The sequence below is a fragment of the Gymnoscopelus microlampas genome (genome assembly GCF_963454915.1).
Source record: "Gymnoscopelus microlampas genome assembly, chromosome: 19".
NCBI lineage: Eukaryota > Metazoa > Chordata > Actinopteri > Myctophiformes > Myctophidae > Gymnoscopelus > Gymnoscopelus microlampas.
Window position 1 is genome coordinate 654609 of NC_139956.1, and position 13753 is coordinate 668361.

The 13753-nt window shown below is 41.6% G+C and overlaps 1 protein-coding gene across 1 annotated transcript in view; it reads right to left on the reverse strand.

Moving 5' to 3' along the window:
* The window catches only part of LOC311035148 (uncharacterized protein), a 62254-nt gene that overhangs the window by 2996 nt on the left and 45505 nt on the right, over positions 1–13753 (reverse strand). The window contains exons 10-20 of the mRNA XM_084043227.1: positions 12775–13218; positions 12373–12412; positions 11646–11695; positions 9328–9542; positions 7516–7766; positions 6823–6939; positions 4467–4605; positions 3365–3394; positions 2855–2938; positions 706–758; positions 325–614 (exon numbers count right to left, since the gene is read on the reverse strand). Of these exons, the coding sequence (XP_083899353.1) occupies positions 325–614; positions 706–758; positions 2855–2938; positions 3365–3394; positions 4467–4605; positions 6823–6939; positions 7516–7766; positions 9328–9542; positions 11646–11695; positions 12373–12412; positions 12775–13218 (1713 nt within the window). The remainder of the gene's footprint in view (positions 1–324; positions 615–705; positions 759–2854; positions 2939–3364; positions 3395–4466; positions 4606–6822; positions 6940–7515; positions 7767–9327; positions 9543–11645; positions 11696–12372; positions 12413–12774; positions 13219–13753) is intronic.

Sequence of the window (13753 nt, forward strand, 5' to 3'; positions counted from 1 at the left end):
CTTGGTCTGCTCTTTTTTCCCTCTACACCTATAATTCTTTGCCAAAAATAGCCGATCTACAAGCTCATAACGCCTCGCAGCGCGAGGCGTTGTGAGCTTGTAGATCGGCTATTTTTGGCTTAAGTTCTCCTCAGAAAAGGGGTGCTAGGGTTCAAGTGGTTAATGTAAAAAAAATAATCATATCACACAAAGATTTGGTGGACCCCCTGTAGTAACTCTGAGGACCCCCTAGGGGTCCCGGACCCCCTGTTGAAGACCCCTGAAGTAGACATTACAACCACCCGGCACAAATCATCATCCTTTTCTTTTCTTTTCTCTTTTTACCTGGCAGCACAAAAGAAGAATTCCTTGAGTTGTGGATACGTCTGGAGAATCTCTGGTTTCTTTAGAAGTTTAAGGAACTGAGATGAAGTTCCCTCTCCTCTATTGATCATTGTATCAATAAGTTCAATACAAGCGTCTTCTTTGTTGCGCTGTGCTGTAGTCTTCAGTTGTTTATACATTCTTCCATCAATAATGCCATCAGCATGTGCATGCTGTAGAATGTGGCGATCTGAGCTGAGCCACTCGACAAGTTTCACCTTGTTGGCGACCAACATGTTCACAGACGAGCCCTATAGAAATGAGTAGCAGGTTCGTTTTTCAATATGCAACAATTGTTACAATGACACCTTCTTTTGAGTTGCTAATTGCCAGAAAACCTACCTGTAGAGTATCTACGTGAGTGGAAGCCATGGTCTTCTCTGGATGAGGCACAGCTGACGGAAAAAATAAATTGAATCTTTCATTGAAAGGCGAGATACTTACAACATTTCAACGTTGAAGCCCCACAATATGGTTTCACCTACATGTATGGAAATTGGTACACACACCTGTATCATGTTCCTACTTACAAAAAAGTCTCTTTGAGCCATGACCTAAACCCAGCAGGAAATCAGTCATTTTTAATTTATTGTGGCGTTTTTTTGTTTGTTGCCATTTTCAAAGGTCGTACTTTAACGAGCTCCTCCTAGGAGAATAGTCAGAATCACCTCAAAGTCGTTCAGCGTACACGAGAGACCTTAACGATGTAAAGTTATCAAAAGCGTTTTCATAAAACAGCGTGACAGTGCACGGCGAAGCATCAAACTTCCTTATTTTACAGCCAAACAGGAAGTGTAAACCGATCTACAAGGTACATTTTTTCCTTTTTTCTATAAATTTTGAGCAGATTCCATATAGACTTGAGGATGATGTCAGTTCTTCCTTGGTTTTACTTAGCTCCACCCCCTCTTCTGATTGGTCGATATTTTATAGTTCCTATTTTTTGCTTTAACTTTTAACGGTTTGTCGTACAGACTTGTGAGTCGCATCACTTGATTCGGTTGAGAGTCCTTGTCCTTCATAGAAGCTACTTAGCCCCGCCCCCTCTTCTGATTAGTCGATATTTTACAGTTCCTATTTTTTGCTTTAACTTTTAACGGTTTGTCGTACAGACTTGTGAGTCGCATCACTTGATTCGGTTGAGAGTCCTTGTCCTTCATAGAAGCTACTTAGCACCGCCCCCTATTCTGATTGGTCGATATAACATAGGTTCTATCATTTGCCATAACTTTTGAACAGTTTGTCGTAGCCACTAAGTGAGTCGCCTCATTGGACTCGATTTAAAGTCCTTTTCCTTCATTTGTGTTACATAACTCGTCCCCTCTTCTGATTAGTTGATATTTGATAGTTCCTATGTTTTGAGGCCATAAGAGGAGGTAGTACCAGTTTCCCGGTAGACAGACGACCCCCCTACCCTTTTTTTGTATATATTTTTTATTTTTCATGTTTTTTTGGTACATTTTTTCTCTGTACGAAAACAAGTCCGCAAGGACGTTTTTGGTCGGACCTTTTAGACAAAAGTATTATAAATGTAACTGTGTTGTTTTACATTCTTTTGCCTAATAAACATTTCAATCAATCAATCAATTTTGCCATAACATTTGAGCAATTTGTCGTACAGAGTCATGAGTTTTCTCATTGGACTCGTTGAAAATCCTTGTAACTCATCAAAGTTACTTATCCCTTCTCCCTGTTCTGATTGGTCGATATTTGCCTCTAACGTGGACAGAGATGCAAGGGCCTGTCAACGCTGTTTGCAAATTATGATTGATACTGGAGTTATGGTAGTGAAAAGCCCAGTCAATAGGTACACAGAGGAGGCATGGCTTAAAGGAGTAGTTCACCCCAAAAAAATGCTTATTTTCTATCAGTTACAAACCCCATGAAGCCTTGAATTCCTGGAGATTTATTTATTTTTGTCTCATTCCTTTTATTTTTTTATTACTTCCATTTTTTCCCATGATTTTGTAAACCATTTTTTCACCCAGTGCTAATTGCCTATGTACTGGGTGCTACTCTCCCTCTGCCAGCCAAGGGAGAGCCCAGAACTGAGCTCATGCTTCCTTCAATGCATGAGGAGTGAGCAAGCCGCTTCTTATCACCTGACAGGGGGGAGTTTTTGTCACATGGCTAAGCCAATAATGAGATGACTTGCGGAGTCTCCGGGGCCCTTGGGTGCACCATGTGGTCCCTGGTGTGGCTATTCTGATGGCAGACCCCTGACCAGTGTTGGTGTGGATTGGAGTTAGTGTAGAAGTGTCCTTGAGGAAGACACTGAACCCCTAATTGCTCCCGATGAGCAGGTTGGTGTCTTGCATGGTTTCCTCCGCCATCGGTGTATGAATGTGTGTGTGAATGGGTTAATGGCACAATCAATGTAAAGCGCTTCGGATAGAAGCGCTATATAAATGCACCATTTACCATTTACCATTTAGGTACATACAGTATATACAGTATAGTGTGAACAGACCAGACTGTAGTGTCAGCTCACCTTCAGATTGGGCGACTGCTCTACTTGTGGAAGTTGAAGTTGAAGTTGACACTGGAGGGTCTACAGATGCATGCTGGTCTACTGCTGTATTGTGTCAGAAAAGACAACAGACTTGTATAAGAAAGCTGGTATTATTACCCAGCAGTAATTATCCTGATAGTAAAGTGATGTTCAGAAAGGTAATTATTGTTATCTACGGCCCGTTTATCTGACACAACTAAAGTCTTATTACAGATTATATGAATGTGTGGTGCTCTTAGAACAATGGGAACAAAAACATATGTTGAGTGTCTACAAAATTAAACATTGTTAAATGATTTTTACTCATTAAAACAAGCTAGGGTTGCCACCCATCCTATAAAATATGGAATCACCCATTTGTCCAGTTACGTCACATTTTGAACCAATACCGGATGTGATTTCTTCCATATGTTCATAAACGACCCATATGTCTGCCACACATAACAGACTGAATTTAAAAATAATGAAGTCATGCTCAACAACACTCACCTGAGACAGAAGCCTTTCCTTCAGGTCGTGCTGCAAGAACAACAACAAAAAGTGTTGAAATTAAATAATAAATGCATAAATGTGAGTAAATATGTCTTAGCAAAGTTAGAAACAAACTGTTAAGTTGTTAAAGTCACAAATCACAGTCACAGCCATAAAAAAGAAAGGGGCGCTCCGTGGAGCGCAGATCTCCGCCAGGCCTGATGGCCTACCTATGGCAGTGTAACGTTTTCCATTGCATAGTATTTGATCTATCATTTTCTAATTTGTCAAGAACCTGGTAAGAGGCAGAATGTTAGCCTGGCATTGTTTCTGTACGTTCAGCGTTTCGACTGCTGTCCGTACAACAGTGAAAAGCAGACCCTGATTGGCCCAGTCATTTTCTGACTTCTCATACTCTCTGCCTATTGGCCGAAGTCCAGACTGTTACCATGGAGGAACGTGTGAGTGAATCCACGTCATCAGTCTGGACAACGCCAGGCTAGCAGAATGTGACATTCACAGGGGAGGGTAACCTCACTGTATGTACTCCTACAGGCTGGGGGTGGAGCCTGTCAGTGGGGAATGTTTAATAAGAGCAGTAGAATGGAGGCGCTACATCTTCCCAGTGGGGGCTCCTCACTGGTAGGTGAGTCAGTAGGATACAACAGGACTTACAAACTCAATGGCCGCTCTAGATTTATGAACTCAAAGTCTTAACTGAAGTTAAGGATACACAAAGTAACGTTGCCGTCCAAATGCCAGGATATAGTTATAATGGGGAAGACAATGTGTTTAAATATGAAAGAGCTATTCCACTATCCTACTATAATCCTACTATAATTCTAGTAACCTCTGTAGTGGTGGTGAAGCTACCCGGTTCTCCTCACTGGCTGGACCAATTGCTCTGATTTTGCACACAGCCATTGACCATTACCATCTGAACTTAACTGTGAAGCCCGTTTTTCAATTTCATCAAATCTCAGCTTCTTATTAGCGTTTATGTGTCAAACAATGTCGCCTCCCGGGTTGCCAGATCATGTGCGCATATCCCCCCACGGATGCGCTGCGCCGACCGGGTATGGTCTAGTATCTCATAATTAAGATAAAACTCTGCCTTTACCTTCCAGGTCAATCTTTTTCTCCCAGACTTTTTTGTCAGGTCCCAGCAGTTTCAATGGGATGACTTCTGCATTGAGATTGAACGTCACCTCAAACGTTGGATGGAAATTTGGTCCAAAGTTCTGATGATATTCCACATCCTGAAAACACAGACACATAGTAGTAGTTGTAGTAGAAAAAAGATAAATCAGCTGGACGCACTGTGGCCTTAGGGTAGATCATTTTATATCATGTTATATCATTTCATGAATAGTCCAGCAGATAGTCAATATTTCAAAAGAATCGTTCACTTTGTGATACAAGCACCAACTTTGGCATGAAAACACCTAGGACCTTCTAGAACAGTGTAGAACTTGAATGTCTGAACATATTTTAATGATGTAGTTATTAAAATGTATTTCATGATATGAAAAAATCCATTTAAACTACTAGTTGGCGTATATACAGGTCTAGTTAGATAAGATTTTGGGACACTAAATTATAATATAACTACAGTTAGTAGACTACAACTACAGTGAGTACACTACTTAGCCAACACTGAACTCTATGCTGAGTCTCACATCAATATGTCACCATTGTGTCCTGGTTGTGCTTTGACATCACTCTCTTATAAAAAGTATGTCAACTAATTGACAATGATTACAACATTGTAAAGTAGATCAAAAGTCTGCTTAGACCTTGGACTACTCTACATCCGGCTGAAACTAGCCTGGCTCCTCCCCCTGAATCACTAGCCACGCATTCAGGATCTGGTGACACTTGTCGAAGGTGGGGTTTGCTCGTTGAAAATCTAACCGGCCCATTGGGGATGGGGATTATCCAGTATGAACCAATCGCAAATGAGCCCCACTTTGGCCCCCATCTCAGAAAACGGCCCTAAGTGATCGGGCTTTTTTAGACTGAATAATACACTGAACACCGAACAATAACATAAGAGTGTCAGGCAAGGTTGACACTTCATTTCTGATCGAATGATCTTGAAAACTAGAAGCCATACTGATTTTTTATTGGTACCATTGAATTTATCAAGTAGATCATTGAAGAAATGTTTCCTTTTGCACACCTAAGGACAGAGAGGTGCGTCAGAGCCCAAATGACAAATTCTGAACAGAACCGGTATCTTTTTTTTTTGGCCAGTTGTGACTGTGTTTGTGGCTGACCACCATCTAACATTAAATGAAGATGACTAAAGTAAAAAAAAAATGTTTTGCCTATCATTAAAACAGGCTTTAAAAGTGTAATTTACACTTCATCGTACAGTGGTGTCACGCACCAAACAGCCGATCTCCAAGCCCACACCGCGTCTGTTCGCATCACGTTGTGAGCTTGTAGATCTGCCATTTTCGGCAACTAAAGACTGAGAAGACAGCGCACATTGAATATGTCACGCTAGGCGACACTAGTCATTCATTCACAGAGAGTTTCCTAAACAGATTATTATCATTTGTATTATTAACATTGTCAACAGAGACAGAGGACGAGTGAAACTTTTGAGCGTTTCACTCGTAACGGCCGTTATTCCACCGCACATGTAAACACAACGACGCAACCACCCGTACAAATGGAACCAAATGGACCCTTACGGCCGCCCTAAAGAAGCGATGTTTCCAATAGTGAGCCAATCAAATTCCTCGTCCTTGTTTCCCTGGGCAGCGCTGGTTAGCAGGGATCAATACACTTTTAGATCGACATGTTTGTGCCAGAGTGGCTGATTAGATTTATTTCTTGATGGCCTCTTGTTTTGATTGTTTAGACATGACGTCACGGGCCGCTATACTCCATAACAGGCTCGACAAGTCCAAAGCTTATCGATACCCGGGTCTCCATACATTCAGAACCGGGCTGGACTCAGCCTTCATGGTCTCCATGAAATGATGTTTTCCTAACTTGTGAGGTTGTAGTATTAATGTGTGATACCTTGGGGGATACTTCATATGAAGCATTAGAACATTGTAGTATTAATGTGTGATACCTCGGGGGATACTTCATATGAAGCATTAGAACATTGTAGTATTAATGTGTGATACCTCGGGGGATACTTCATATGAAGCATTAGAACATTGTAGTATTAATATGTGATACCTCGGGGGATACTTCATATGAAGCATTAGAACATTGTAGTATTAATGTGTGATACCTCGGGGGATACTTCATATGAAGCATTAGAACATTGTAGTATTAATATGTGATACCTCGGGGGATACTTCATATGAAGCATTAGAACATTGTAGTATTAATATGTGATACCTCGGGGGATACTTCATATGAAGCATTAGAACATTGTAGTATTAATGTGTGATACCTCGGGGGATACTTCATATGAAGCATTAGAACATTGTAGTATTAATGTGTGATACCTCGGGGGATACTTCATATGAAGCATTAGAACATTGCAGACTGTAGTTTTGGCTCTCGGTGAGATGACAGTCAGAGGTGGTCCTGATGTGTTTATCCTCCTCTTGTTGTTCTTTCACCTACAATGACAACAACACATTTTGATGTCTTTTCAAGAAAATCCATATCATTAATACATATTGTTTTGTGTGTATCGCTTACCCCTTATGCCTAAACTTATTAGCCATATTTTACTGTTTTGAAAAACAGTTTCAAAGGGTTAGGGTTACATTGACACGTTGTGAGCTTGTACATCGGCTATTTTAACTATAAAAAACAATAATCAGAAAAAAATCAGTAAAAAATGCCAAAAATGTTTTTGGATAAGGGGTAAGGCAATCTAAGGTCTTATGTCTAAATGTTAAATCGTACATTTATATAGCGCTTTTATCCAAAGCACTTTACATAGATTGTGCATTACATTCACGCACACATTCATACGCCGATGGCTGAGGAAACCATGAAAGGCACCAACCTGCTCATCGGGAGCAATTTCGGGTTCAGTGTCTTGCTCAAGGACACTTCGACACTAACTCTGGGGGAGCGCCCCAGCCCGGGATCGAACTGGGAACCTTGTGGTTTTCCAGTTCACTCTACCCGGCCACTCTACCCCTGAGCCACTGCCGCCCCAAGGTACTCAACAAACAACATGTTACCTGTTTGGGAGGCACATTTTCCGGCAGCAGAAACACATTTAGAATCTGTCTCTTAGATCCCGGTGGTCGAAGGAACAGCAGAACCTGAGCACGTTTTGGTTCTGGTTGTGTTCTAAAGAGGCTCGAAATCCTCTCCAGGATCCCAAAGAGAGACAGCTGGGTCACATTTACAACCACATGAGTCTGGGTCACTCTCAGTGGTTCTAAGAGTTCCAGTCCCTCATCTGTGATGTGGGCCACGCACAGATCACCTGTGAAAAGGATTTGAAACATAATAGATTGTATTATATGTAAACAAGCGCACACACACACACACACACACACACACACACACACACACACACACACACACACACACACACACACACACACACACACACACACACACACACACACACAGGTGTAGCTAACTCACCAGGTGTGATGTGACAGTGTGGCAGGTGTAGCTAACTCACCAGGTGTCAGGGGCGTGCACAGACATTTAGAGGGGCAGGTGCTCAAGTGAAAAAAAAGGGCACCTTCTGTGGCGCCCACAACACGCGCCCGCGCAAAATTTTTCGGGTCTAATTTGGGTCTAACTCGGTCTAATTCCGGTCTAATTCGGGTCTAACTCGGTCTAATTCCGGTCTAATTCGGGTCTAATTCGGTTCTGTTTGACCAATATAAATCAACATTTTTTTGAGCCATTTTTACTTTACTTGAGTATTTCCCATTTTCAATACACTTACTTCTACTGTCTCCACTACATCTCAGATGCAAATATTCTACTTTTACTCCACTACAATTATTTGAAAACTTTACTTTGTAGATTTAGTAGATTATTATTACAAAACATACATTTCATCACTTCAGCCCTATACATTTCAGCCATTTGAAAATAGCAGATCTGCAAGCTCATAATGACGCATTGGGAGCTTGTAGATCTGCTATTTTCAAAAGATTTTTATACATTTCAAAACTTGTGAAATGGGATATTCTGCATAATGAGCACTTTTTTTTTTTACTTAAGTTACTTAACTTTGGTACTTTAAGTACATTTTGATACCAATACTTTTGTAGTTTTACTCAAGTAAATTCTTTTTTGAGTATTTCTACATTGCAGTATTGATACTTTTACTTTTACTAGAAATGTTGTGAGTACTTTTTCCACCACTGGAAAACGCTAATTAAGGCACAGCTGCGCTGAATGAGACTTTCTGCACAACGAGACTAAATGGATGCAAGAAATTGAAGAAAAGAAGAGTGAAGTTATAGTTTGGCATCTGATTTTAGGGGATTAAACAATACACTCGTTGTATTTGTTACCTGGTGGCTGTCAATCAGTGCAAAAACTGAATGAAAGAGAGAAGTGAAAGAAAACCCGCGCAGGGGACGAACACACTGACTGTGTTGCTTGGCTTCACTCTGCCTGAGTGAGTGGCTGCCTGCTCTGCTCTGCACTGCGCTGCGCGTTCACGTTGAGAGCAGGGAAGGGAGGGGCTGCAGGGCACGTACGAGAGTGCCGCGGGGCACGTGTGGGGATGTTTTTGACGACATTTATAACGCGCATTTGGGGCATATTAGAAGCTTTTAATCCAGAATTGATCGACGTTACCATGGGCCACATACTGTACACTGTTAAAAAAAAAAAAAAACACTTTAAAAACGAACTTTCAAAAGGGCACATTGCTGTCCAGAGGGCAAACGGCAGGTGCTCTAGCACCACCTAGTGTCTATGTGTGCACGTCCCTGCCAGGTGTGATGTGACAGTGTGGCAGGTGTAGCTAACTCACCAGGTGTGATGTGACAGTGTGGCAGGTGTAGCTAACTCACCAGGTGTGATGTGACAGTGTGGCAGGTGTAGCTGGCAGACAGACTGCTGAGGACACTGGATGTCAAACAGAGGACCTCCAGGAGTCCTTCCTGTTGACTGGAGACATCTTTCCTCCCACTGAACAGTCCTGTAGAGGACTTCTCCTTCCCCTGTCGTTACGAACACCAACCCTGTCTCACTGCACGGGAACAGCCCCGCCCCGGGGAACTTTAACCTGTGACACAAAACACAATGTTTCATTGTGTGTGTGTGTATACGAGTGTGTGTGTCCTCTGGAAATGTCTGACCAATGGACTAAACATGGGGACATGTGGTCAGCCATCACATATAAAAGATGCCTTTGCCTCATAGTGTTTTTAGCCTAAACACATTCCTTCCAACCAGAAGTGAAAGGCCACAAAACAGTGGTAAGACTAGCGTTGCCACCCGTCCCTTAAAATACGGAATCGTCCCGTAATTGGAAACTAAAAGACGCGTCCCGTATTGAACTGATACGGGACGCACTTTGTCCCGTATTTTAAGGTCGGGGAATCAATTTGATTTTTATTTGAATGACAGGGCGATTTATGAGCTGTCCTGTCTCTCTGCTGTGTTACTGGGAGAGTGGGAGACTGGGAGCGCAGTTAGTCAGTGTTGCCAAGTATAGTGAGAGAAATGAGCCAGGCGACCTACAAAAACAAGGCAAAAACAAGGCAAAAACAAGGCAAAAAATTGTCCACAAGTTGCAGGAAATAAGCAGACCTGGCAACGCTGGCTATAATGCCATTGTCTGGGAGTGTGCTCAGCAGCTCATTGGCTCATTACTCAAAACACGACCAATGACAATAGCGCTTTCACGTTGCTAAGATACGGAGGCGCAGCGGAGCTGTGCCTTGTAGACACCGTCAGTGGAGATCTTTGGAGAAGTTTACAAAACATACTGTAAACTTTTTAAAGTAGCCTATGTCGGCGTATGTTTTCTGTGGTCCATGGTGGACTGGCTGACATCAGACAAACATCATGCCTCAGGAGAACAACATACCAAAAATATAAGAACCCAAAGGACCCAAGCACAAGTGTCACAGTTGACAGTTCTTCATGAATGAAACATCTCCTGAGATCGATTCGGTATGGGATATTACATATCATTTATCTGGTTGTGTTTTTTAACAAGATAGTATTTTTTTTTAATCAGTATTTCTATTTACCTGCCCTGGCAGTCTACATATTGGCTGCTGATGTGGTCATAGTCTAGGCTATTTCAGTAGACTAATATGGTTGATTGTTTATTAATGTTGTGTTTTTAAAGTCTAATAAATAAACATGTATTTAATATATATTAATCAATATAATTAAATAGTGTGCCCATTTAAAGAATAACTCTTATATATATTAATCAATATCATTAAATAGTGTGCCCATTTAAATAATAACTCTTATATATATGAATCAATATAATTAAATAGTGTGCCCATTTAAATAATAACTCTTATATATATTAATCAATATAATTAAATAGTGTGCCCATTTAAAGAATAACTCTTATGTTGTTATGCTCATCTGGAAAACGGAATTCTTCATAATGGATTAACAGTTAATAAATACATAAATAATATAATTCATATATAATAATTCAATATCATTAATATAAATTTCATAGATTTTTTTATTTAGATTTCATAGATTTCTATGCATTTCAGGAGTTTGGGGGGCTGGCTCCAGAATAATTAAATAACCCTAACAACCTTAACCGTAAAACCGAAATAAAGTATCCGAAAAAACTCCCAAATCCGCGCGAAACCCGAAAAAAATCTCTCGTGCGCGCGCACACCCGACACATGCACGCGCGCTGTGCGCGCGTGCATGTGTCCCGTTTTTCCATTTCTGAAAGGTGGCAACCCTCGGTAAGACTCACATGAGGTCCCTTTGACATGGAGATACCTTTTACATTGTACATGTTTTATTGAGATAATCTATAAATAAATGACATGTATAACAGGTATTACATAACAGGGTGGACATGGTTCAACACTTGCTTCGTTCACAAGTCAAGTTCATTTACTTTCACAGTGTCTGGTTGAATAGAAACATGTCAGTGGAAACAGGAAGACTCAGCTGATTGGTTTAAAGACACAGCTTCTACATCTATAGAGGAAGCTGTTTAGATGACTGACCTGTGTTGATTGGTTGACTGTTCTGTGTTTAGATGACTGACCTGTATTGATTGGTTGACTGTTCTGCGTTTAGATGACTGACCTGTATTGATTGGTTGACTGTTCTGCGTTTAGATGACTGACCTGTATTGATTGGTTGACTGTTCTGTGTTTAGATGACTGACCTGTGTTGATTGGTTGACTGCTCTGTGAGCACGCTGGGTTCAAAACGTCTCTGAAAGACACAAAGCAGACATGAAACAATCAGAGACTTTCCTGATGTTCAGTGTGATTATTCTATAGAGGAGGTTCTATGATGTTCAGTGTGATTATTCTATAGAGGAGGTTCTATGATGTTCAGTGTGATTATTCTATAGAGGAGGTTCTATGATGTTCAGTGTGATTATTCTATAGAGGAGGTTCTATGATAGCCTGGTAAACCCTCCCTCCGGAAATCTCATTTCCATTTGATTCCAGGAGTGAGTCTGGCCTGATTGCCCATTGTGGGAGTTTCTAGCGGAATTAAAAACTAACCGAGCCAATCAGCGTCCTCGCTCATTGTTTTGTGATTGACAGCGGGGGTAGGCCAATCAGGTGGAACCAGAGTGGTTCACACGTCATTAATCAATGCACCTTTCATACAAGCTGCTCATTAACATAAAAGACAAACCAATTACTCCTGGTGATAATCACTGCAGCCTAAAGTGGCTTAATTGGACATCAAAAGGCTACTTGGACATCAAAGCTACATTACTCCCGCCCATCTCCAGCCCAGAGCCAAATTGCCCATATAGGTCTGCAGGCCAGACTCACTCCTGAAATAAAATACAATTGAGATTTCTGGAGGGAGGGTTTACCAGGCTAGTTCTATGATGTTCAGTGTGATTATTCTATAGAGGAGGTTCTACTCACAATGTCCATGTTGGAATGATGGACATCATCAGAGGAGAGTCTAGACACACACACACACACACACACACACACACACACACACACACACACACACACACACACACACACACACACACACACACACACACACACACACACACACACACACACACACACACACACACACACACACACACACACAGGGGGTTCAGTGACATAATGATAAACAGATTCACAAAAAGGTTCAGTTCATTTTCAGAAACAAATCAAGTTTATTGCTTTCTAAAGTGTGTAATTTATTAAAGCTACTGTACTAAGATCATGATCACAAAGTATAACATAGTTAACAACACAAAAAGGAAAAGTGTGTTTGTGAAAGTAAAGCTCAGAGAATATGGACTTATAATAGTTTAACAGGATTACCTTGTTAGGTTTGTTTCCTCTTGTTCCTCTGATCTGTCTTCTGGTTCTTGTTCCTCTGGTCTGTCTTCTGGTTCTTGTTCCTCTGGTCTGTCTTCTGGTTCTTGTTCCTCTGGTCTGTCTTCTGGTTCTTGTCTCTCTGGTCTGTCTTCTGGTTCTTGTTCCTCTGGTCTGTCTTCTGGTTCTTGTTCCTCTGGTCTGTCTTCTGGTTCTTGTCTCTCTGGTCTGTCTTCTGGTTCCTCTCTCTCTGGTCTGTCTTCTGGTTCTTGTCTCTCTGGTCTGTCTTCTGGTTCCTGTCTCTCTGGTCTGTCTTCTGGTTCCTCTCTCTCTGGTCTGTCTTCTGGTTCTTGTCTCTCTAGTCTGTCTTCTGGTTCTTGTCTCTCTGGTCTGTCTTCTGGTTCTAGGAGTTCTACTCCTGTCTGAATGAATGATGCTCCAACTGGCATCCTGTTTATGAAGAAATAAATCAAGAAATAAATCACACAACCTGTGTGTGTGTGTGTGTGTGTGTGTGTGTGTGTGTGTGTGTGTGTGTGTGTGTGTGTGTGTGTGTGTGTGTGTGTGTGTGCGCGCTTGCGCGCGTGCGTGCGTTACGGGGCTTATAAACTAGAGAGAGAGAAAGAGAGAGAGAGAGAGAGAGAGAGAGAGCGAGAGGGAGAGAGAGAGAGAAAGAGGGAGAGAGAGAGAGAGAGAGGATAAAGAGAGGGAGAAAGAGAGAGAGAGAGAGAGAGAGAGAGAGAGAGAGAGAGAGAAGATAAAGAGAGAAAGAAGATAAAGATAGAGAGAGAGAGAGAGAGAGAGAGAGAGAGAGAGAGAGAGAGAAAGAAGAGAGAGAGAGAGAGAGAGAGAGAGAGAGAGAGAGAGAGAGAGAGAGAGAGAGAGAGAGAAAGAAGAGAGAGAGAGAGAGAGAGAGAGAGAGAGAGAGAGAGAGAGAGAGAGAGAGAGAGAGAGAGAGAGAGAGAGAGAGAGAGAGAGAGAGAGG